Source organism: Danio rerio, chromosome 22 (genome assembly GCF_049306965.1).
Source record: "Danio rerio strain Tuebingen ecotype United States chromosome 22, GRCz12tu, whole genome shotgun sequence".
Lineage (NCBI taxonomy): Eukaryota > Metazoa > Chordata > Actinopteri > Cypriniformes > Danionidae > Danio > Danio rerio.
The window spans coordinates 25,935,354-25,962,076 of NC_133197.1; the positions used below are offsets into that span (position 1 = coordinate 25,935,354).

General features: G+C 35.5%; 2 protein-coding genes across 5 annotated transcripts in view; one reads left to right on the plus strand and one right to left on the minus strand.

The window, feature by feature from the left end:
* fam20cl (family with sequence similarity 20 member C, like) overlaps positions 1-26,723 on the minus strand; it is a 265,004-nt gene that overhangs the window by 138,657 nt on the left and 99,624 nt on the right. The gene's annotated exons all lie outside the window — the stretch shown is intronic.
* Positions 1,072-26,127, plus strand: rrbp1b (ribosome binding protein 1b). Of its 4 annotated transcripts, none has more exon segments than NM_199431.2 (26): positions 1,072-1,142; positions 3,124-3,828; positions 3,932-4,080; positions 4,166-4,288; positions 4,393-4,545; positions 4,639-4,757; positions 5,626-5,779; positions 10,138-10,276; positions 10,398-10,510; positions 10,618-10,655; positions 10,745-10,852; positions 11,385-11,447; positions 11,529-11,589; positions 11,662-11,696; positions 11,802-11,889; positions 12,488-12,580; positions 16,465-16,557; positions 17,774-17,869; positions 17,954-18,043; positions 20,827-20,919; positions 21,007-21,078; positions 21,387-21,479; positions 23,604-23,687; positions 23,857-23,922; positions 25,218-25,322; positions 25,705-26,127. In NM_199431.2, coding segments are annotated over 25 exon segments (2,937 nt in total). In that variant the 5' UTR covers positions 1,072-1,142; positions 3,124-3,155; the 3' UTR covers positions 25,741-26,127.

Below are 26,723 nucleotides of genomic sequence, written 5' to 3' on the forward strand. Positions count from 1 at the left end.
CATGCAATCTATCACAAAATATAACATTTTTATAATGGCCAGGAGAGGTAATGCATATACTTCAGGGCTTCGCACAGTTCATGCACTTTCATTTATGCATACTCTGAGCTTAAGCAGCAAAGTATAATATCTTTTTATTCTGTATGTATATGTTTATTTAATGTTATACAGTATATAAAGTATGATCGTACATGAATGATGATGTTAATTGGTCTTATGCTCTGTTACTCACAGAGAACAATCTCAACATTGAAAGCCATGCATATTGCTCTCACTGATAAACACTGACCATATGGCTTAACACTTGACTTTTAGTCAAACATTTCAATGACATATTCACTAAAGGGTTTTAGATAGAAAGAAAGAAGCGTGTAAACTTTCATAAGAACTCTCTTCCTATCATATCATCAAAAAATGATCAACAAATTTTTCTGTTCACCCAAAAAATGAACATTTATTCATTATTTGCTCTCCCCTAAGTGTTTCTAAACCTTTATGAGTTTCATTTTTGTAGTTGTTGAACACTAAAGAAAATATTTAGAAAATATTAGACATCTTTAACCATGGACTTTTTACAGTAGGTAAAATAAACGCTGTAGAAGACTGCAACAGGTTTCCAACATCCTTCAAAATATCATCTTTTTTTGTTAAACGAAAAGACAAAAAACATGTTTGGAACAAGTTAAGTTTTTGAGTAATTATGATGAAATTGAACTAACCTTTTAAGTTTGAATCCCTCATTAAACAAAAAAATATACTCATATGAAAAAAGTCACACTTGTCCAGTTTTTCTCACATACCAAATTATCGTTTGCCTTAATTGTCATATGCCACCAATGTGCAGAACATCTGTGCAGACGTCGTGTTCAAACAATAAAACATTACATCCTCAATTTTCATTTTGTATTTCTTATGCTTTCATCACTCGACGTCCCGCTCAGAGCTTCCCACCACCCGCTTCTAGATACTACGCGTGACATGGTTGGTTTAAAGAGCGTTGATTGACAAGTGTTCGCCCAATCAGGTGTCAGCCTCAGACCGCGTATCAGCTTCACAGGCGGGCGCTGCTGCGCCAGATCGCAAGAAGTGCCACGACTCCAAAAGTCAGCGGCGATTCATTATCACTGTGAGTTTGACCGCAGGTAAGCACAAACCTTTTATCACCATGTGTTTTTACAGCACCAATGCATCTGTTATAGTATTTGGCAAAAGTTCGCCTGCTCGGCTGGTGGTTTTATTGCAGCGTTACTTCTGTTGGTTGCATTTAGAAGTACTTTGCGTGTTCAGATGGTTTGGACTTGTGCAACGTTATTGTGGTCATCTTATTCAAAGCATTTTTTCTTCGGAGTACGTGTCCTTACTGATTCTTTCAATAACCTTTATAGTTTTAGTCTGATATTATGCGAATGCTTGCTTCATATGTTTGTTTTGTGTTTTACATTTGATTTAAATAGCCTTTTCAAGGTTGGAGATGTTTCATTATCTGCAGAAATAAGTTCATTAGGTTTTGACGATTGTAAATAGCATCTTTCTAAACAATTAAATGAGTGAATCCCGTTAATATAGTTCAAAATTTTTATTTACTTGTTACAAAATTTGTTTACCTTTCTAATATTTAGCTAACTTATCATCTTTGTTATATGGCATTTCATTCAGATAGAAAACACTTTTTTAACTATCAAAACTGTATAAAGCCAAAGGAATATTATTTAAGCCAATAAAGGAGGGGACAAATAACTCTGACAATAGAGTTGTAAGTCTGAACGCCTTAAGCTGCAATTTTTTATCAGTTATTATGTAACGTCAGCACTGTTTCTGAAAGGGTTAACATCCCTCATAAGAAAGCAGCCCGTTTCACTGAGATCTGCAGTGTCTCTTTCATATAGGAGCTCTGCATTTCCTGTCTGCTTAGCCGCTCACTCTAGATTCAAAATTATGAGCATTTTATCAAAAAAATAAATGTGGAAAAATTCTGATTGCGATAGCTAGGTTTATTTACAACCTAGCACAGTTTAAATGTATTTATTTTGTATTAAACAAGTTGTATGCTAAAAACTAAGTAACGTATTTGGACATTTCACAGTCATCTTTAATGTACCGCAATAATACTGTGGTGATTGCTTAGTACTGTAGCATCACCATCTGAGATCATTATTTTATATCAATTGTGGTTCCTTTTACACTGTTCTATAAAAAACAAAGATAAATAATCATAATGCTTATGTTTAGTTTAATGCTATTTAATTTAAGCCCAATCAGCGTCTCCCTCCCACCACCTGAGTCCCTGAGGCAGACCCCCGCCCCCCCTCTTGCCAAATTCCAGTCTACTGACTGTGCAGAGTGCAGACGTGAAGTTGGGGGAAGGTTGTTGTGGTCGGCTGCACACAGACCTGTCCCCTGGAAACTGAATGTACGCCACTGTGTGTGTGAGGGAATGTTGAGGAGCATGGTCTCGCTGAGGTGTTGCATAACATGAACTCTAGTGGGCAAAAGTTGTGGAGTTGCTGTTCTCACTGAGAAGTTTTTTTTATTTTATTTATTTTTTACTTGCAAGAGGAAAAGATTTTTCGAACTATTCAAAGAGGCATACTTTTTCATAACATCAACTCAGCAATTGTGCAATCAATAAAAAAAATTATTATTACTTTTTTATAAAAAAAAATTGTGTATTTATCTTGTTTGTCCATGCACAACAGCTGAATACATGACCAGACAGAATAAATCTTACTGGTGAAACATTTGCTTGCAAATTGGATATTTCTATTAGGAGGCAAAAGTTTCTTTTTTTTTTTTTTTTTTTTTTTCTTGATGCTGCATTTGTGCATATGTTGCATAACATCTATGTCCTCGGTTGTGAGTCAGTTAGACATAAGCAAAATGACACTCGGAGCTACATGTTAACATTGGGTCTTTCAGGACAAATTATACTTTGTTTTCTGAGATTACTGTCTAAACTGTTCTCTCAATTTCTTGTCTACGTCTGAATCTATCGTTGCTTTAATTAAAAAAAATCTGCTTTCTCTTGATGATTAATGACGAAAATCAAGTCGCAAGCAGTGAACTTCAAACAATCTTTTTGCATTTTGGAGATTTCCAAAAGAACCTTTTTTTTTTCCCTTTTAGGATCAGGATTAGGAGGGACAGGAATAAGCAAGATGGATGTGTATGACCCTCAAACCCTGGGAATTGTAGTGTTTGGTGGCTTCATGGTGTTCTCCGCCATTGGCATTACACTTGTCTCAACATTCTCCATGAAGGAGACATCTTACGAGGAAGCCCTGGCCAAACAACGACAAGACTCAGGCAAGACCCAATCCCAACGCTCCGATAAGAAGAAAAAGGCATCTGAAAAGAAAACCAAGTCCAAGAAGAAGGAGGAGAAGCAGAATGGGAACCTTCCAGAATCAGAGCCTGAGCCAGAACCTATTCCTGAACCTGTGGTTGAGAACAGTGAGCCCAATGCAGTACCCCAAGTTGAACCAGAACCCCAACCTGTCGCTGTTCCTGAGCCTGAACCTGAAGTTAAGCCCAAACCAGTTGTATCTAAACCAGTTCCTAACATTGTTGAGTGTGCTGCCCCTCCCACTGTCAGTGCTGTGGTTGCCCCACTTGCTCCTTCCCCAAAGGAGAAGAAAAAGAAGAAGGTGGCCAAGGTAGAACCGGCCCTTGTCAAGCCTGTGGAGGTCCCTATAGTTGTAGCTAAAGTGGAACCAGTGGTTGCTGAGTCGGTGGTGAAAGCAGTAGTTTCCCCCGAGGTTGCTGCTGGGCCTGAAGAACCCAAAGTTGTAACTCCAACCAAGAAAAAACCTAAAAAGAAGGCTGAGCCAGGTGAGTCGTCCTATGCTACCCTAATTATGCATTTACTATATAGGACCGTTGTAATAGTAGCTGTTAAAACTTATACTCTTACTAACTGTGGGCTTTTTTAAAGCGGTTTCTGTGGAGGAGGTTGATATCCCTCAGCCGTCACCATATAAGACTCTGGTCTCCAGTCTAAATAGTGCATTGTTCAGTGAGTCCGAGACTCAGAAACTCTTTGAGATCATCAGCAAGAAAGCTGGAAGGGATTCCTGGCAACTGGTACAAAGTCTACAACTAATCAGCCATTGATTTCTGTCTCTTTCTATCATCATCATCACTCTTCTACCATTTCTTTCATTGGCAGGCATCTCAGAAGGGTGACCCACTGGCAACTCTAAAGAAGCAACTGGAGGAGAAGGAGAAGCAGTTGACTGCTGAGCAGGGCAATGTAGCTGCAGCTAAAACGCGTGTTCGAGAACTTACCAAGGTAACACCTGCCTACATGAGTGAACTATTGTCAGCAGAGCGCCACATGTGGTGCTTTGACCAGGGTGCCATCCTTTATCTGACTTTCACTGCTTTGGCCTATAGGAGCTGAATACTGCAAAGAACAAGATAGCATCTACAGAGGCCCGTATGAGCTCTGAGCTGAGCGCCCGTGGTCAGGAGATTACAGCTCTACAGGCTCGTATGCAGACTTCCTACCAGGAGCATGTCAACGAGTCACAACAGCTCAACAGTAAGGTCAGAAATCCCCAGCCCCTCTGATTTTTGCGATTCTGTGTAGTATGCAGATATGTGCAGTATTGAATGTGTCATTTATGTGTGTGGCCACAGATCCATAGCCTTCAAGAGCAGTTAGAGAACGGGCCGATTGCCCAACTGGCCCGCTTAGAGCAGGAAAACTCTATTCTTAGAGATGCCCTCAATCAAGCCACTAGCCAGGCTGAAAGCAGGTATGATCTCAGCAAGTTTTCTTGTCTTCTTTCATGAAATGCAACTTTTTAAAAGTGCCGTAGAATAAAGGTTGGGATATAACTAGGCATAGCTGAGTATTAAGAGTACAGTACATGGAAATGACAATGTCATGAGCCCCAAACACCAATGCTTTCTCGTTCTTATTTAAATCCCATTAGTGTAAAATCACAGTCGAAACTGGCCAATTCAATCAAAACGCCAACTGTTACGTTGCACACTGAATTATTTTTGTGGATGCCTAGGCATCGTTTGGTTGCCACCAACATTTCCTTGTGAAATTACAAAATTGCTAATGTTTAATGGTATGTATGCTTGTGTTAAACAGTATGTACAGTATGTGAGACTCATTTGAAAACATTAGAGGCAAGAGGAGTAGAGTCTACTTATGTGAGACCGGCAGTAATGCGTCTTATCTTTATACAGCTTGTCAGAATTTGCCAAGTATGTTTATAATGAGGCAAAATATGCAAGTGAACAGCTCAGTATATTTTATTTATAAAACGTCAGAACAGAGCTCAGAGCTCTTTACATTCTAGGGGTTGTTTCTCTGGATATTAATGAGCATACAAAACCATTTTTTTGGATAATATTTCAACTAACAATGTTGATTTCAGGGAACAATTTAACATTGAAAAAAAGTGGGAGACACTAACTGAAATCTAACTATTTATCTACTGATCCCATTCTCATCTCATTCTTCCCCATCAATTCCCTGTTTCCTCTTTGCTTCATGTAAATGAAAGTAGCAAAAGTACTCGAATAAAAGATGCACACCAAATCTAATATTGACCTTGCCTCCTGGCATGCAATGTCGTATCTGCTTATTTTCTGTGAATCTGTGCACAGGCAAAATGCAGAGTTGGCAAAGTTGCGCCAGGACTGCGTGCGTCTCAATCGAGAGCTGAAGGAGCGTACAGCCACTCAGCAGTCTGAGGAAGAGCGAAGGAAGAGTCTTGAAACCAAGTTGGCGGCTGCTGAAGAACAGTTAAAACAAACACAAGTAAAACCCGACCTCTTTACTGTTATCTCCTCTTTCTAAAGTGTTTGTGGTCTTTGTACCAAGTCAGTTCTAGATACCAATTTCACCATTTTACAGTCTTTAAAATCAATGCCTTTATCTGTCTTTTAAGATAGCTTTTATTCCACTCTTAGCACATTTCTGTCTGTTTGTGCATGCTGTTTTGTGGGTTGGTATTTACGCTTTTTTGTAGTTGTAGTAGTAAGCTGTAGTAAAACTTTATTGTCCTTGACAGGAAATTTGTTATGGGCATCGCCATTTTGCTGCAGACATTCAATAAAAACAATACAAAATACAGCAGTTACAAAATTTAAATAATTAAAATATACTAGTACGTTTAAAAAATAACTACACAAAAACTTCAGCAGCAACATGTGCCCGTGTCACCAGCAGTGCAGCACCACCGGAAGTGAGCCCGCTTTCTAGTACAGGTTATTTTAGTTTAGCTCTGCAAAAATGGAAACACCAGGGCCCGGTTTTTCAAAACGTTTAATCCGGATAAAATTGATCCGGATTTAGTAATCCTGTTTTTGCAATCCATGATTACGTAATCCAGCTTACTTTTTGAGCCAGTTTTTCCAAAGCAACATCGGAATGGATCAATCTGATCCGGATAGGAACTTTTCAGGATAACTAAATCTGGATAACCAGTGCTCAAACAGGATAGGACATCTCAATGTAGAACTATAGATATGTAAAGAGCGACAAGTAGAATAGCCAGCGTGGGGTCGATATAACTTTATTTCTATTTGAAATGAAAACTAAGAAAATTTAATTATTATTAAAATAATAATAATAATAGATAATAAAAACAAGAAAAACAACACCCCATCCTCTTCCAGCAGTCCGCTCATCTAAAATCTACAACACTGTACATTGAGAATATTTATGATCAGTTTCAAATAAAGATGTAAATTTAAAAAAAAGACTTAATGTCAAAAACATTTCAGACTTCATCATCTGATGTGGAGAGAGCAGCTTGTCTGAGTGTAGCCTTTAGGAGGCGGATCTCATTGGCCTTCGTTTGGTGCAGTTTGGTTAGAGTCAGTTGTTCCTCTGCCAGATGAAGCTGTGCTTCAATGCAATGTAATCATTGCATGCATCACTAATAAATATTTTAAATACAAAAATATTTTCCATTTTGATGAATATATCAATTAGTGACAGAATAAAATGTATTGTTTTTGGTCAAGTTTGACAGCTGTTTGGGGGATTATTTTATGAGGCCAAACTCTTTCTACTTTGCTGTAGGCCTATACTGAAAGGCTGAATATGTTAAAGCCTATAATCACTATAGCCTGACGGATTAACAACTAATAAAATTAAAACCTTATTAAGAAATAGTATCTCATAAGATACTGCATGATCCAAAAATAGTAATATTTAATAAATTTTTAAAGTTTTCATTACGTTTTGGGCATGAAATCCACGCTAAATCCACCCTTCTGATAGGATCAGTTTAATCCAGGTTTTTTGGATCAAAGTGATCCAGATCCTACAAAAAATGTCTGAAAAACCCAAACTAAAGGTGTGATCCGGATCAAAACCAAGATTGGATTATGTGATCTAATCCGATTATGTAATCCGTTTTTTCTTTTGAAAAACCCATTTTCAAGATTTGATCCAATCCCTTATCCAAAATCCTAGTGGATTACTTTTGAAAAACCGGGCCCAGGGGTTAAAAAAACTTCCACTTCGGATGTTTCGGAAAGATATCTCTTTTAATTATTAAAGGTGCTGTATGTAAATTTTTGACTCGCCATACCTTAATATGTTTGCAGATATTTAAGAAACATCCTAAGTAAACATTGTTTCATTCGTTTATTGGAAAAGTAATGCTAAAGTCAGAGACATGTATTCTACTTTGAAAATGTGCGTAACGTGCTGGAACGTGTGTCTTTGTTTTGGTCATTTAACTCACCCAGTGCCAGTTTAGCCAATTATATTTCAGCAATCCGTGTTGCCTTGGTCTAAAACTTCATAATTCAAAAAGTGTGCTCTCAAAGTGTGCGTCTGTTACTGAAATGGACAGTAGCAGACTCAGAGATGAAGATTCAGAGACCGAAACAGCCGCCCGCGGCTAAAAATAAGTATTGTTCTTAAACGTTTAATAACTTTTGATCCACTGATCCGATCCGTACAATTCAAAGATTGGCATAAAGAAAAGAGTCTCAGCTTTCCATCACTGTACAACATTACATTCATGGCTCCGGAATCAGTGTGGTTACGTCATCACATTTCGACAACGCTGATTTGACAAAGGAACGCTCGTGGCTTGTGTCTCCGGACAAACCAGACATGATGCATTGATGCATTGTCCCTCCTCCATGCCCAGATTGGTTCAAACTCGCTCTCTCTCAACCAATAAGCATAGGTTTCGCTTTGTTGACCAGCAATCAGCTCTTTGAACAACCCGGAATTAGAAATAGGCTGCACATTTACGCACGGCTAAATAAAATGCAAAAAAAAAAAAAAGTTTTGCATGAAGTAATTCTCATACTAAGTACTTTTGCATGCATAACAGCACAAAAACATGACAAAACAGTGACACAGCAAAGACGAAGTGCTGGTCTTGCATTTTTCAAGGGACGCAAATGACTGTGCGGCTGTTTGTCTGTTTGAGTTGAGAAGCAGCAGGATCAACACCAAATCCATGCTGGAACATAAAACCTAAGGATGGTCCATATTGAATCTAGTTTAGTTATGTAACTACTTACAGAATAGTAAATATTTATATCTATTTTATTACTGAGAATTTGCACCATGTTTATTTAGACTTTGATGCATTATTTATTATTTTCTTATTTTTTACTTGTTCATTGTAAGTGGTGTTATTTATGGTAACTGAAAATATATTATGTATTCTATTAGTGTTCTGTTATTTTGTAACAATCTTTCTGTTTAGTTCATTCCCAGAACTTTTGGGCAAATACATTCAGTAAATAAATGCACTATTTTTTTCCCCCACTGAAAAACACCTTAGAATAACATTGAAATAAATTGCTATAACTTGCTCAGGGAATGGTGGATGTAGACAAAATTTATTTTGGAAGTATAAAACATCACAGCGTGTATTTCTAAAGAAAAAAAAAAACTTAATGAGGTTTTGTTTGTGATAACTAAAAAATGCTACTTTAAAAAAAAAAAAAAAAAAAACTTTTTTCTTAAAATTCTGGAGTATTTTCTTTCTGTTCATATGATTTGGGCCAAAAAATATTTTAGACTGGACCTTTAAATGATTCAGATTGAAGCTTCAGGTTCTCCTGTTTAAAATAATATATGACACTTGAGGTTGACTGCTAAAATAACAATAAAACTACTTTAAAAAAAAAATAATAATATAGGCCCATTAGGTGCCCACAAAATAAATCTAGGTCTTTAAGGGTTAAATGGCAAATAATATAAATATTATGAGCTTAAACATTAGGTGAGCAGGTTACATTGTAACCCTGTGTCGTAACAACAGGCTTTGTGACTAGATTGGCAGTTATAAGCAACTTGGCTGTTTGCACCACATGAAAAGCTATTCAGGAGGACAAAATAGTGCACTTACTGCACTCCAACGAAATGGTAAGGTTTATAATCAAATTAATACACATTAAACCTCTAAAATTATTAAATGTAGATGCTGAATCACTGATATATGTTGACTTGCACGGTCACAGTTCTAAAGTTCAATTTCAAACGGTTTATTTTATTTTCAAGATCTGAGGTGAACTATCTGCAGCTTTCAGTTTATAGCAATAAATGTCATGAGAAATGGCATTCAAACTCGCATTATTAGCATTCAACACTGGATAAAGCACATTAGGTGGTCATTGTCAGTTTTCTGTTGTTCAGCTGCAAGAAATAAACCATTTTTAAAATATAAATTTCTCCTTTCAATATGGAAAATATTCCTTCTATCGCATGCCGTTGCTTTTATTTTGAACATTGTTTAATTCAGCCCTCAATCAGCCTTTAGGCTCGACAGTCAGACACACTGCTGTTGGTGTCATCAATCTGCCAACCTGCACTTGCGTATGTTTTTATCCGGGTGTGCAATACCTAGTTCAACCACTGGGTGTCAAACTTGCATACTGCACCTTTAAAGGCATAGTTCACCCAAAATGAAAAAAGTTTCTTATGATAATTACCATAGGAACTAGTTAGAAAATACTATGGAAGGACTTCCAACATTCTTCATAATGTCTTTTGTTGAACAGTACAAAAATGAGGGTTGAAAATGAATAATTCCAAACCCACATGACTTGAAAGTAAGGTCTCTTGCACAAACTATTGACTAATTTTAGGGTGCCTTTTTGGTCCATTCTTTAAACAACCTCCATGCCTGTGTTTAGGCATCCTGTGTTGGGACAGAGCAGGCTCTGCAGAAGAAATTGGATAAACTCAAGGAGGAACTCCAAGAGGCACAGCAGGGCAGCAACAATTTACAAACTCAAGTAGACGCAGCCAAAGAGCAAGCTAAGACCCTCGCCGGTCAGTTCACATAAGCATGCATCATTTGATACAAATATGACTATTCCCTTTACTGAGTTCTCATATATTTGCAACATTTCGTGTTTTGGTATCTTTTAAAATGGATACTTTTGTTAAACAGATCTCCAGGAGCGCATGCGTGTTACAGAGACAGAGCTGAAAAACAGATGTGAAGAGCTGGAGATACTGAGAGCACAGGAAAATCCCACTGTGGAGATAGAAGCAACAGTTCAGGTACACATATTTGTGTGTAGAAAGAAGCAATTTTAGTGTCCGATACTATAGTGTATCTAACTGTTTTCAAACCGATTTTATTTATTTTTATTTTTTATTGTGTACAGAAGATCAACTCGGAGGAGGTTGAACAGCTGAGGAGCAGGTAGAGATCGAGGACTGTTTAAATCCTATGATTGAGCCACTACAGTTTTGTTTTCAAAATTTAATAGTGTTAATTGATGTATTATGCAGTCTGAAAGAAAGGGAGGAGCAGTTAACTTCATTGGAGGTGGAGCTTACTCAGCTGAGGGAGGAGCTTGAGACTGTAAAGAGAGCTCAGGCTGAGGAAACTCAGAATAGGTATTGTCAATATAGATTTATATGGTGTGTGTGTGTGTGTGTATCAGTAAATTACAAAAAGTTCATATTTATTTAAATTAGTATTTTATTGATTTCATTAATGTTATGTTGTAATTTATTTATATACTTGCAGTCAAGCCAAAAAAAAATCCCTGGGGGCTTGACTATTTATTACAGTAAAGTTCAGTATGTATTACAGTAAATATACATATTTCGATTCTGTATATACTACAGGCAAATTCTTAAATTAACTTTTTATTCAACTATAAGCAAGTTTTTTTTTTTTTTGACTGGAAATGTAGACTTTTCTCAAAAGTTAATAAGATTGTTTAAGAGATAACATTATGGAAAAATTATTTGCTTGCTTTTTTTTTTTTAAATACCTTTGAACAAATGCTGCCAGGGGTAAAAATAATTTTAGGACTATTCATTTTTTTTTAATCAATTAGATTTATCTTTATAATTAAATATTAGACTTAATCTGTTATCTGTGTTCTCTCTTATGTCTGATCCAAACATTGACCTGTTTTAGGGTAAATGAGGCGGACACTCGATGCAGAGAGTACACCACAGAGATCCAACAACTTAAAACTAGGTAAACGGTACACCTGATGCTTCTTTCCTTAAGTGTATTTTGTAGCGGATTTGTAGAAAATACATTTCATCTCTCCCTCAGTGTGAAAGAAAAGGAAGATTTGGTGGCCTCCCTGCAGGCTGAGCTGGAGAAGATGGAAAGCGTGAGTGTAGCATATTGTAAATGAACAATATTGGCATGTGTCATACATTAATCTATCATATTTTTTTTCTAGACTAATACTGTTGAAGCAGAGCCACCATTTGAGAAGTAAGAGATTTCTTTATCGCTCATTTTCTAAATATACCTGTCTTTATTTTATTTTATTTTTTCTTCCTGGTTGCATCTGATAATGACTTTTTGTGTGGCTATCAGTCTGGAGAAGGACGCTCGCATGATCTCGCTGGAGGAGGAACTTCAGCAGATTAAAGAAGAGATGGAACGAATGAAGGCCAAGAGCAATGCAAGTCTTTCCTTGTGTATTCTACTTGTATATCCCAACCCACTATTCCATGACTTCCTGTGTGCCTGTCCATATCTACCCATCCTTTTTGACCATATAGCATTCTTATTAGTTGATGTTTACTTATTTGTCTGTCTACCTGTACCAACCTTCTTCTTCTTCTTCTTCAAAATCACACCATTTTCCAATTGAACAAATAGCAAATGACATTTTACAGTTGTCATACAAAGTCAAACTTTAAAAAAAAAAATAACTAAAATGTTAAATAGTAGCTGTCATGACTACAAGCGCCTTCACCAGAATTTTGCTTGCACAATCCAAAATAAATACAGTGTTCCAATCTTGATGCCTGATAGTTCTTTGCCTTCTGCAATGTGAGCAAAGCTGAGCGTTTTTAACAGTTAAATAAGTACACCATCAGGGTTTTTAAGAGTGCAGCTTTTCTTTTTAGATTTTTCCATGTGAACACACTATTTATACTACAAAAGGGCGTAGTGCATACTGTAAGTGTACAATTTGGGATGCATCTATTAACTACCTGGTCAACCATATGTCCATAAATGAGTAAATGTGGCATATTATTTGTGTATGTGTTCAGGAGCTACGGGAGAAGAACTACGCTGCGGTAGAGGCTCTGGCAGCAGCTGAGAGGCTCAGTGAAGAAAGACTAAGCCAAGCCAAGACTGCACAGGTAGCGGCTTTTCTGCTCTTTTTCCTTGGACAGGATTGATTTAAAATGAATGTATAACTTGCCGTAAACAGAGTCAATTATTTATGTAAAATAATTATTTACCTTCTTTAAACCTGTTGTCACGATCGCAATCCAGGCTTACAGATTGCTGGTTAACATGCACTGTCACCTGGACTACAATTGTCATCTTAAGAACTACAAATCCCATCATGTAACTCATACACGCATCTGTTTCGGTTCTCAGATTATTACACACCCAGAAGCTGATCAAGGACTTATTAAACTGAATATTTATTCATCACTCATATTGCACACACACTTTGCTTGTTATCCTGTAACTCTACGAAGCATCTTCTTGTCTTGTAGTGGTGTAATGGATGACAAATCTCACAGTTTGGATTACACTACTGTCACAGATCAGACCATTTTTCGCATCAGCAAAAACAGGGAGGGCACAAATGTCATGTATAAAAAAATTATTACTGCAAAAACCATTGGTTTTAACAAACAAAACTTAGAACCTGTAATTTTTATAAAACTAAACCAATAAAGAACTAGCTGGAAAAAAGGAAAATATTCAATACGAAAAATGACCTTTGCTACTGTTGCTGATAATGCTAAATATAGAAATCTCACATCTTGTACAACGTATTATATTGGTTTAATTAATGATTCAACAGTGTATCATTATTGAAAACCTATTCAGTGACATAATTTTGATGATGGTTTGTCGCCCCTATTGGTTACACGATGAAACTGCCACAACACCAGCGTCAAGTTGCATTAAACAGCTATTTTAATCTCCACCATAAACCTCAGTGTTTATATCTGAACCATAAACTGTTATTCCAGTACTTCTGTGTTTAATTTTTAATAACTAACTGAAAATGTGTAAACTGAATGATTTGAATGCAGTGTTTTGGACCAATTAACGTATGCAAGTCATTATCATTCATGGTGTGCGGGTTTGAATTGAGATCACAATCATTTAATATTTAATTGTGCAGCTGTACACAATGCATTAATGCAGGCTAAACGAGCCTTGACAGAAAACACCATTTAATTGATACTTAATAAAGCATTTATTCCATCATCATTACAATTTACAGGGAAGCCAAAATGCTTTCATATACGTGATTTGAATGACCCGGGAGGTGATCTTTCTGCAGTTGTTATAAGTGTTAGATTAACCAGCAAATTAAAAAAAAATTGATAAGATTATTCATCACCATAGAATTATAAGGTTCCCTCCTTCTGCGTTCTGAATGATTTTCAGAGATTGAGCTTCAAAGTTTTTGCGTTCCATAGTAAACAGTATGTGTGTAACATTTGTTTAAAAAAAAAAACTCTAAAAATGAAAACCACTTATAAAAAGAAAAACATGCCATAATGTAAATAAGTTATCATTTAATAAGAATTTCAAAAACTCAATTTTGACAATGTCAGATAGAACCTTATAATTCTAAGGTGACGTATTGTCAAAATTATTAATCCGCGGGTCACATGCATTGCGAACTGTGGGTTGTGATCCGTATTGAATTAACCGTGATCTGTTACACCAGGGGTCTCAAACTCGCGGCCCGCGGGCCATTTGCGGCCCTCAGTGCAATATTTTGTGGCCCGCGCCGACCGCTGTACACTGACAGAATCAGCGGAGCGGGGAGAGAGAGCGCTCCCCGCTCCGCTGATTCTATCCGTACACAGCGGTCACTGGCATTCCCCGCCCACCGTGTTGTCGCGCGTGTTCTGATCAACTGTGTTGTCCCGCGCGTACTCAAGAGCGGTGTTATCGCGCGCCTACTGAAGGGCGGGACCGAGGGTGTGTTGCGTCGCGGGGGCACTTTTGATCATTTTGGAAGGGCACTTTCTATGCAAGACTAAAAAGGGCATGTGCTCTGCACAGGTTGAGCCCTATGTGTGCCCTGCATCGTATATCTATTATAGGTAGATACAGACTGGTACAGACTGATGTGAGTGGGGTGGGGGTGTTTTATTTATACATATATACGCCTTTTTTTTAGGTGAGGGAATGGAAGTTTTGAGTGAGTTCCCCCACTTTTTTCTCTAGGACTTCAATAAGTCAAAATACAGGTCTAGACTTAATGATGATCATCTTCAAGCCATACTGAGCGTCTCAACTGCTTCCGCTCTAAAGCCAAATGTGGTTCAGATTTGTGAGAAGAAGCGCTGTCAAGTCTCTGGCAGCAAGGAGTAGGCAAAAGATGCCATGTTCAGAAGAACTGTTCATAATCTTCACTCAATGTTCTATTAATGTTCAGGACACTTCATGTTCAGAAGAAATAATTAAAACTGTTAATAATGACATTTGAGGACTTTTTTTTTGTGAAATCCCTTATGCGGCCCAGCTTCACCCAGACTTTTGCCTCCTGCGGCCCCCAGGTAAATTGAGTTTGAGACCTCTGTGTTACACCCTATTGTCTTTTCTTGTTTAGCTGTATTTTGACCCTTTGCCTTGTTTTCGCCACCTGTACTGACCATTCACCTGTTGTTGTCTTTGTTTCTGGATTACCCTTATGCTACAGTTTGCTGCCTGTTTGATCTTTGCCTGACTGACTACTCTGATTAATAAACTGCGTGTGGATCCTCGTCTGTTGTCAGCATCTGCACGTTAGATTAATAACAGATGACTATAACAGAGTTGTCTTGCAGAGTTGGCTATACTGACGATAACAAAGTTGACGACTACTTTAATAGAGTTGATGTTTTCCACCGTGTTGTGCTTTAGCTCAAGATTATAATCTCAAACCAGATATTGCACAGCACATCCAAGGCAGAATTTTATTTATTTTTATCATATTATTGTTTTTAAAGACTGAATGAGGAGTTTACTGAAATGTAGTTGACATTATTAATCTATCTACACAGTAATGTAATACATTCTAAAGAATTTTTTACAAATGAATGAGGGGGGGAATTATGAGGCGCAAACCTGATTTCACCAAGTAGGTCATTTTTCTAGATTGCATCTATGTTGATCCTGGAACAACATTCCAATCGGCCAATCAGAATTAAGGGATATGTCTACTGTTTATGTTAAGTTTGGGCTTACAGTTAGGGTTATGCACTTGTACATGACTGTGTTCCAACTATTATTCCCCTCTGATTTTGGAATTAATTTTCAGTTATGGATTGGTTTAAGGGTAGGGAATGGGTATAGATTACATTTTCTAACCAAAATGATGTTCCAGGATCAACACAGATGTTAATCCAGGGGCGTACCATATTTGGACGTGCGTTATGGGCATGCCTTGTTTTCTGACATGACAAGTCTCATGCTTTTTCCACAAGTGCTTTAAAGATTAAGCCTTTTCTTTAAATAAACAATGTAACAGAGTTGACCAGAACATATGGACAGACACAATTGTTTTATTATTATTATTATTATTATTGAAATTAGAAATAATAAGGAAAATGGATGTTTCATGTGAAAGTTTATTTCACTTAGTGTAAACACAAAAATAGACTTATTTATTTCAACTTTCATATTTAAACCATGATAGTTGAAGCTGAATGTATGATTCAGAGAGCGGAGAAAGTTAAAATACGGAGAATTCATTTTATTTCTTATTTAGTGCATAATTTAAAGACTATAAAGACATCCCTAAAAACATTATATTTTGTTGAGATATCAAAGACAGTTTCATTAAAAATAATAATAGAAGCAGAGAATTCCCCCCCTAAACAAACACACAAACATTCTGTTAAAATATGAAGCTGTCCATTGTAAATCTGTATTATAAAGATCAACCATAAAGAATGAGGTGTTCAAGATCTTCAAAGCGCTGCAGTAGGCTAAAACACTAGAGCATATTCTGTGATCTGGTTTATTTTCATTGATTGATCAAAGGTTTCTGTGTTTGTAGAGTGCAGTTGAGCAGCAGCTGAGCTCTTTCCAGACAGATGCCAGAAACGCCTTCCAGACACTCTTCCCTCACATCAGCATAGAAACGCATCAGGTGGGATTGCTCTTATCTCAAGTAAATGGATGACAAACTTGCACTTATGTTTATTTTGTGCCATCCTCTATAATCCACATACATTCACATCAAGAAAGTTGAGATATGATATTTTGAAAAGAGAAATATTTCATGGTGGTAACAGTCCGACCCCCTTCATTTGTAACCATCATTTGAATGATTGGCTCAGAATTTATTTCCCAATGTTTAGAAAGGACAGCTGTATGCCCACTGATTTAAACTCCTTCTTTCATAGATGTATATGTGATTTAACTTAATGCTTGAATAACGAGTACAAATGAAATGATAAATCATATAATAACAGACCAATCACTAGTGAACAGAAATGAAAAGACCTGCAATTGTGTCGTCTGATGCTACTGTTAGAACTAATGTAGTCAGGCACAGCATTGTCTTTTAGTTTCAATATTTTAGAAAATAGCATGTTGAATAGGAATGGAAAGCTTGTTTGTGAAATAATTCTATGCTAAAATGAGGTGAACACAGCAAATTCTTACTGACACAAGTTCATTAAATATAAAGTTCATCCAGAATTAGTTTATTTTTAAGATTTGTTATTTTTTCAATGCAGAAGTTCATTTGCTCTTATTTACCTATTATAGTGTGCATTGGTGGATGGGGCTAAATAAAAATGTCTGACCTTTTTCATCTTTCATGATCTGTCATTTTGGCAGATTGGCTTTAATATGATTTACAGTATGTTTTATGGTAGTCATCTTTTATATATCAAAAGATCAAGGAAATTTGAATTTCTTAATTCATGTCCCTTTTAAATATGATTTGTGAATTGAATTTTTTTATTAAATGTTTGTACATTTGACAAAATTCAAGTCAATATTCAAGTCAAAATTATTCACCCCCTGTTTTTTCCTTTTCAAATATTTCCAAATGATGTTTAACAAAGCAAGACATTTTTCACAGTATTTCCTTTTTTCTGGAGCAATTCTTGTTTTATTTTGGCTAGAATGAAAGCATTTTGTAAAAAAAAAAAAAAATCAATATTATTAGCCCCCTTAATAAATAAATAAATAAATAACTAAATAAATAAATATATGTATGTAGATAGATAGATAGATAGATAGATAGATAGATAGATAGATATCTTGCTATACAATGACTTGCCTAATTACACTAACTTGCCTATTTAACCTAATTAATAACCTAATAATTCTGACTTTAACTGTATGTATTGTAGACAAACTGGCTAGAGGCGTTCACAAATGAAGCACAGAAGAGCCTGACACACAGTCCAGCAGAGCAGGAACACATGTCGGCGAGCTCCGATGTGATGGTGAGGGATCATCTGCATGAATGCAAAGCTGAAATGCAGTGTTGTTCTCTGCTCATGTCTCCTGCTCGTCTGAATGTCTGCCAGGATCTGCAGCAGAAGCTCACCCTGTCAGAGGACAATCAGAGGACGCTTCAGGCTGAGTGTGAACAGTACAGGGCAACACTCAGCGAAACGGTACGGGCACACGCTTATCATGGAAACATACAGTATATAAGCTGTGCTTTACTTTTTGAAAGCAGTTTTGCTGTGAAATGAATAGCACTATTGGCGGATACATTCAAATGAGGATTCAGAAAAGTTAAAGATAATGTTTCCTCAGAGCAACAGGTTTATGATATGCCATTTTGAGATTTTCACAGTTTTAAGGAAAGAAATGTGAGGAATGGAGTGAAAAATGTGAAAGCTTTATAGTTCTATGAAAATAAAGTTCTGAGGGAAACACAAATATGAAACTGTAAGATAAGAATTCAGAATTTCAAGATCGCCTATAAAATCACAGTTTGAGATTTATGAACAAAGTCAAAGCTACAGTTCTTCAGATAAAGCAAAAGAATTGCTTGGAAAAAAATTGGTCTAAATAGCAAGATTGCTTAACGCGTAACTGGAAGAATTTTGCAAAAAATAGATTCAGAATTGTAAGTAATACAATGAAAATTTGCAAGTTGTTTATTATTATTATTATTATTATTATTATTATTATTATTAAGTTTTTTTCTAAACTAATTTCGAGAGGATCACGTGCTTCTGATTGACCACGGCTGGTCCCGGGTTAGCTAACACATGATTCACCAATTGGATGATTCATAACTCGCTATGAATAACCAGAGTTTCTTACCTTAGTTACCTTCATCTTCAGAATCCCCCCTTCCACCCCTACTCCTCCCCTCCCTTTTACTTGATAGGGTAGCACGGTGGTCCAGTGGTTAGCACTTGCCTCACAGCAAGAATGCCACTGGCTCAATTCCTTACCAGGCCAGTCGATGTTCTTGTGTGGAGTTTACATGTTGTCTTCGTGCTAGCATGGGTTTTCCCCCCACTATCCAAAAACATGTGACTTAAGTTAACTGACTAATCCTAATTGGCACCATAGCTGTGCTCCTAGTCAGCAGTTATCTCCTCCTAGCAATTCCTATTTGGTCATTAGCTAAAAACAGTTGAGGAGTTCTCAATCTACCTGAGCTTAAACTCTCCTCTCGCCCTGCAAACGAGAGGGAGCCTCAAGCTCGAGGATCTTATGAGCTCAGGGCTTTCTCCTGGCACTGCATGCAAACACACTTTATTATCAGTCATCAGCTAAGTGTGAACTTTTTTTTTTTTTTTTTCCCCCAAAAAATAAACTGACAAATGTCAGAATTTTCAGCAAACTAAAGCTGTTGATTTTGGGAAATTCTGACATTTGTGAACGTTTTTCTTTTTATATATAAATAAAAGTAATCTTTCTTATAACCTTCTGGAAAAGCTTTTAGAAACTTTCACAGTACTGCCACCATTTCTAGCAATTGCAAGTTCATATGGCCATTTGCAATACTGACTTTTTGTCTCATAACTCTGTAAGCGTCTCTCAATATTCAATTTATATCTGAAAGTTTGGAGTTCATATCTTGCAATTCAGTGTTTCAATTGAATTTTTGGCTTTTAAATTTTTGTGCCTTTTTTCCCAACTTCGTTTACTGTGTTTCCATACTGTTCTATCATAATAAATGCTAAAAATCCCACCAAAAAAAAAAGTTCAACAAATGTCAGAATGGCAAAAGGTTGCAGTTATCTTTCATTTTTGCCATGGTGGAAACGGGCTTCACGAGGTGTCACTTAAAATATACATTTGCTTAATCCGTCGTGGCATAGATTCAACAAGGTACTGGAAAATTCCTCAGAGATTTTGGTCCATATTGACATGATAGCATCACGCAGTTGCTGCAGATTTGCCAGCTGCACATCCATTAAGCGAATCTCCTGTTCCACCACATCCCAAAGGTGCTCTATTGGATTGAGATCTAGTGACTGTGGAGGCCATTTGAGTACAGTGAACTCATTGTCATATTTAAGAAACCAGTCTGAGATGATTCATGCTTTGACATGGCATGTTATCCTGCTGAAAGTAGCCATCAGAAGATGGATAGACTGGTCATAAATGTATGGACATGATCAGCAACAATACTGTGGCGTTGACACAATATTCAACTTGTACTTATGGGCCCAAAGTGTTCCAAGAAAACATCCCCTACACCATTACACCACCACCACCAGACAGAACTGTTGAGACAAGACAGAATGGATTTATGCTTTTATGTTGTTAATGCCAAATTCTGCCCCTACCATCTGAATGTTGCAGCACAAATGAAGACTCGTCAGTCCAGGCAACGTTTTTCTAATTTTCCATTGTCCAATTTTGGTGAGCCTGTGCGATTTGTAGCCTCAGTTTCCTGTTTTTACCTGACAGGAGTGGCACTCTGTGTGGTCTTCCGCTGCTGTAGCCCATCTGCCCATTCAGAGACGCTCTTCTGCATTCCTCTGTTGTAACCAGTGGTTATTTGAGTTGACTTTCTATCAGCTGGAACCAGTCTGGCCATTCTCCTCTGACCTCTGGCATTAGCCAGGCATTTGCTTCCACAGAACTGCTGCTCACTGGATATTTTCTTTTTCGGACCATTCTCTGTGAACCCTAAAGATAATTATGCGTGAAAATCCCAGTAGATCAATAGTTCCTGAAATAATCAGACCAGCCTGTCTGGCACCAACAACCATGCCACGTTCAAAGTCACTTCAATCACTTTTTTTTTTTCCCCCATTCTGATGCTCTGTTGAAACTGCAGCAGATCGTCTTGAGTAATATAATATATAATATAATCTAAGTCTAATTCAGATAGAAGTGATTAATTTAGAAGAAACTACTGACTGAACATTGCTTTTAATTAATAATGTATTTCTGTTGTGTATTTATTAAAAACTTATTACAGGAGGGCATGTTGAAGGCTCTTCAGAAGAGTGTGGAGGACGGCGAGCTCTCGTGGACGTCCAAGATTTCAGAAGTTGAACAGCAAAAACAGACAGTAAGAGCATCCTTCACTAAGATTGCTGGATTTGTGTGTGTTTACTAAATCAGACGGTTATCCTGAAGCTGTACATCTCCCACACAGGCCTTGGATCAGGTTAAGATTCTGGAGAAGACGATAGAGAAGATAAACGCTGAAATACAAGACACAAATCAGGTTAGTGCCTACATTTGACATCTTTTTCATTTCAACGCCTTAAATGATCGAAACGAAGACGTTTGGAAGAATGTTGATGCTGCTCTAGTCGAGATGCACTTTTTTATTCCAATGTGTTATTTTTTAATTATGACATCTCCAACAAGCACCTTGCACAAAAATCACTTTTCACACACAGCTCTTGTCAATTTTAGTGGACCAGTTAGAAGAACTTGAGTTGTGAGCTTCTGTTTACAGTAGCAAATCGGCATGACCACTGTTTTATTTTTATGTTAACATTCTGCATCTGCATCTCGCGATTCCTGCAGCTGAAGGGCCAGGTGATGCTGTTAGAAGCACAGCTGGAGAAACAGCTGGAGTCAGTAACCATCAGCCAGATGTATGCAGAAGAGATGGCTCAGGTAAAACACCACACTGCCGTTACTACTTTTTCAAAAAAAAACAAAAAAAAAATGTCTTTTTTTCTTTCTTTCTATCTTTCTTGTTCTTTATTAGTGTTCTTTCTTTCTTTCTTTCTTGCTTTTTTCTTGCTTTCTTTATTCTCTTTTCTTTTCTTTTCTTGCTTGACTTGTATTTTTTTGTGTTTTTTTTTCCTGCTTTCTTTGTTTCTGTTTCTTGTTTTTCTTTTTTGCTCCTTTCTTTCTAGCTTGCTTTCCTTTTTTTTCTTGATTGCTTGCTTGCTTCCTTGGTTCTTTCTTTTCTTTCGTGCTTTATTTTCTTGCTTTCTTTGTTTCCGTACTTTCTTTCTTCCTTCTTGCTTTGTTTTCATTTCTTCTTGCTTTCTTTATTTCTTTTTCTTTCTTGCTTTCTTTTCTTGCTTTTTTGTTCATCCTTTCTTTTTTTTTTTCTTGGTTGCTTTTTCTTGCTTTTCTTGCTTCCTGTTCATTCTTGCTCGCTTTTTTTGCTTTCTTTTCTTGGTTGCTTCTTAGTCAGTGTATCTTTTGGTCATTGGATTTTAATTTTAGAAACAGATATTAAAAAAAAAAAAAAAAACAAGCCGTTTTTTGATTTTGGTTTTTGAATTTTAAAACGAAAATAATTTAAAAAAAAAAAAAAAAACGCTCGTTTTTCTTTTTGATGGTGAAAAACAAAATTCAAAAATGATTTGATTTAATTTTTTTTTATTTTGAATAACAAAAAATAAAATCACCAGAAAACAAAAACGAAAAAGGCACGTTTTTTTTATATTCTGAAACCAGATAGGCCAACTCATTCACAATGCTGCCACACGCAGGCTAGCCTATTTATTCCACTTAATAATGTTGTAAAAGGTATTTTTTTTTATTAAACTTCTTTGTTAAACTTCTTTAACTTTAATGCCTCCCTCACTTGAAATGATTCTTGGTAAAACTTCGGGAAGGGGAAGATTGTTATGGTTAACAATATTAAAACTTTCTTTTTAGAAAAGTGTTCAGTTTAGCAACGTAATGTTTGCATGTAATGTCAAAATAAATGTTGTTTCATTTAAAACATGCTAACTAAAATAATACATCTATAACTGGCCTTTATACGAGAAATATGCCTTCTTAATGAAAATATGTCTGCACAAAATCCTGTTATCACAAGACAATTCCCTTTAAAACATTATTAAGTAAAAAAAAAAAAGCCTATAGTAGGCTAGCCTGCGTGTGGCAGCATTGAGTCACTGTGAATGAGTCGGCCTATCTGGTTTTAGAATATAAAAAAACAAGTTTTTGTATTCTGGAATTTTTTTTTTTTTAATTCAAAATCAAAAAGGAAAATCAATTCATTTTTGAATTTAGTTTCTTCGATTTTTTTTTTTTTTTTTTTTTTTTTTTTTTTTTTTTTTTTTTTTTTTTTTTTTTTACCATCAAAAAGAAAAACAAGCCATTTTTTTTTCATTTCAAAATTCAAAACCTAACGGCTCGTTTTGTTTTTCAATATCCATTTCTAAAATAAAAATCCAGGATACCCTGATTTGATCTTTCTTTCTTTCTTTCTTTCTTTCTTTCTTTCTTTCTTTCTTTCTGTCTGTCTGTCTGTCTTTCTTTCTTTCTTTCTTTCTTTCTTTCTTTCTTTCTTTTCTTTCTTTCTTTCTTTAGTGAAAACAAGTGTATGTTTGTATGTGATTTTAAGTAGATGTTTGTATTTGTTGTACATGTATTTGTTTTATATTATGTTTTAGTGTGGTTATCAGTTCAGATTTTTTGGATTGTTCATTTGAATGTATTTTATATTTATATTTTCCTCAAATCTTTGATGCACTTAATTTGTTAGTCAATTTTCAATTTCAATTTGAATGCCCTTTTTATTATTAGCTATTAATAATAATAACCATAATAAAAATAATAATAATGCTGTTTTCATTTCAGTAATCTAGGAGTATTTTAGATAAGTTTTGTTACTTTTTTTTCCAAATGTATTTTTCTCTTTCATATATTCTTTTACTTTGGTTTATTTTTTTCTCTAGTTTATTTCTTGTATTACTGTAGTATTAATCAGTTTAAATTAAGTGAAGCAGGTTTGTCAGTAATGTGAGCATGTGTGAATGTGTTTTTCCTCAGCTGAAGACTCTACTGTCAGACACTCAGACACAGCTGCTCTCAGCACAAGCAGACGCTCAGCAACAGAGAGCTGAACTTTCACAGGTCAGTGTTTGAACATCTTTCTGTCTTTATGTTGTGTGTGTTGTGCACTTTTGTCATTCATAAATGATTCTTGCTGAAGTAATACTTTGAATAACACAGTTTTTCCTTTCTGGCATGCTTGTTTTGTATTTATTGTATTGTAACTGATGAAACTTTTCATGTGTTACAGGTGAAAATGCAGCTGGAAGAGACGACGAGTAAAGTGCAGACAGAAGAGGTTGTTCCACATCAGATGGTGAACAGCTAAACTAAACTATAACACCCTATTTATAACACGGATTCATTTGACTGGCTTTTGTCCCTATTAAGTTTATTGAATATTGAATTAGCTTTTTATATTATTATGTATATGAAGTAGTTGTCTAAGATGGGCTTGTTTCTATTGTGTTTAAAAAGATTTTAGTATTTTGTTGCTTTTCTTTGTTGAGATGGTTTATGTGGTTTTGTTAACCGGTTAGGTCTAAAATAAATTTTAACTTTGTTTTTTTTTTATTATTTTTTTTTTTTTAGTTTAATTAAGTCCTTTTCAGTTTATTAATTTTAAACCAAGTAATTAATCATAAATTTTTTTTTAATTAGTTATTGTGATTGTATTTATTTTCACTTTGGGTTAAGTTCGTTTAGTTTGGTCATTTATTTATTTTATACTGCAAGTAATTTAGCATCATTTTATGAATTTTTATTTTAAACCAAAATGAAAACACAAAATCACAATAATTAATTTAAAATAAAATTATTTAATAAAATGATGCTATATTACTTGCAGTTTAAAATGAAATGAATCCTAAATGAACGGGAACCAAAATAAAAATAAATTAAAAAATACAATAATTAATTTAAGTTCATTTAGGATTGATTTCATTTTAAACTGCAAGTAATTGAACATTATTTTATAAAATAATTAAAAATAAAATATTATTTTTAATCAATTAAATTTCATTTGAAATGTAAATTGTAATTTATTTTTTTCCACGTTTTCTTAATTTCATTTTAAACTCCAAGGGTTCATGTTATTTTTATAGTTAAATGTAATTTTGATTTTTCTTAATTTTTTTTTGTATTAATGTAAATGTTTGGAAAATGTTTATACTGTAATTTACACTTCAGAAATCTTGAGGTGTGTTTTACTAACTTTCAGTTTGTATTCTGGTATTGTATATTGTATGGCCTTAATTTTGGGCTGAATTTTATTTTATAATAATATAAAAGTAAAGATTAAGGCATTTTTGTTGACTTTTACTTTTTATATATATATATATATATATATATATATATACATACACACACATACATATATACATACATACACACATGCACAAACACACACACACACACAATTTAAGTCAGAATTATTCATTTATTAAATAATTATTATTACAATTTTACTTTTGTAAGTGTATCAAGGATCTTATTTAGAAGGGCAACAGTAGAGCTGAAGGTTCCTATAAAACATGTCAGGTTTAAACCAGCAGAATCATGCACTCTGCTTTCTGGTGATGTTATTTGCCTTATTTCTTGTGCGTTTGTCAGGAGAAACCAGAGGAGGAGAAGCAGTCGATGGCAGACCTCGGCCTGACAGACACTGAAGCACAGCAGCTGCTGGACAAAGACAAGGGGAAGAGCCTGCAGGAACAGGTACATCACTAATATGTGCGTGTAAACACAGCATATCCCTTTTATATCCACAATGTAGAATTTAGTCAAGGAAAATCTAATTCACTCATTCAATCATTTCCAGTACTATGAATTTGAACATCCTACTCGCATACAGTTTCAAACGTACTATATAGTAAGGAAGTATGATGGATGCAGCTATAGTCTTTGATAAAACACCTGTGCATGACATCACCACTTCTGAATGAGACACAAAACTGGTTAAGTGATTATTGGAGCTAAACCACAGGTATTGGCCAGTTAGTCTTCCATCTTATAGTGTCATATACTGAGTCAATGTTAATATGACGGAATCAAATGCTGATAAGTTAATGTCTAATCCAGTCTGTAACTATGTTTACAGGACACTGAAGATTCGAAAGAAGGGACGTCTGTTTGACAGAATAAACCAAACAAGTCAAGTGCCTTAATTGCTCTTCTGCATTATTTCCTTTTGTATTCTCTGCTACTGTAGCAATTATTCTGACTGTTATTAGCCAGTGAGGACAGTCAAGTGTGGGAGTCTGACTGCAGTATCGCAGGAAGCATCATAGGGAGACTGACAGCCTCTCCTAAAGTGATCTAGAAGCCGCTGACAGTGTTAAAAGTGAAAGACGATGGTTTGTGCAATCGCTGTTTATATCTTGTGTTTGCATGTTCTCTTGAGACTCAAAGGGACATTTCATGTTACAGAAATGCAGTACAGGCTACTACAGTTTTGTAGTCTGCTATTAACAAATGTGAAGGTACAATAATAATATTAATAAAAATATGTATTTGACTTGTGTGTTGGTGTTTATTATTAAAAATTTTAACAAAAAAATAATTAATTATTTTGAGTCTATTGCTCTGTTTGTGGTTGTAAAAAAAAAACATTTTACTCAGCAATGAGGCATTGAAATGAGCAATAAAGCTCATTTAAAGTGTATTTAAAGTGTAATTTTGATCAAATGATGATCTAGGCATTGATGAATTATCCTCCAGACCGTTCAGAACAGAAATCAGCTAATATGATATAAATCTCCCAAATGATGATGTCACATCCTGTAGTGGATTATTTTTTGGAGGATGATGAGCAAGACCCATTCTTGGATAAAGCTGTGGAGGAATGTTTACATGTATCTATATTACACTTATATGACATTTATATATTTATTGACATTTTCTACTGATATTTGATTTGACAAAGCTGCAGAATCACCCAATAGTTTATTTGTTTTTATATTTACAGTTTTACATAACTTAAAGAATATTTCCATAAATGTGTCATACATGTCTGCTGTTTATTTTACTGTCCTGATAAAAAGCCTGCTAGAGAGCAAGACATCCTAAAATTGATGTGTGTGTGTGTGTGTGTGTGTGTGCGTGTGTGTGTGCGTGCGC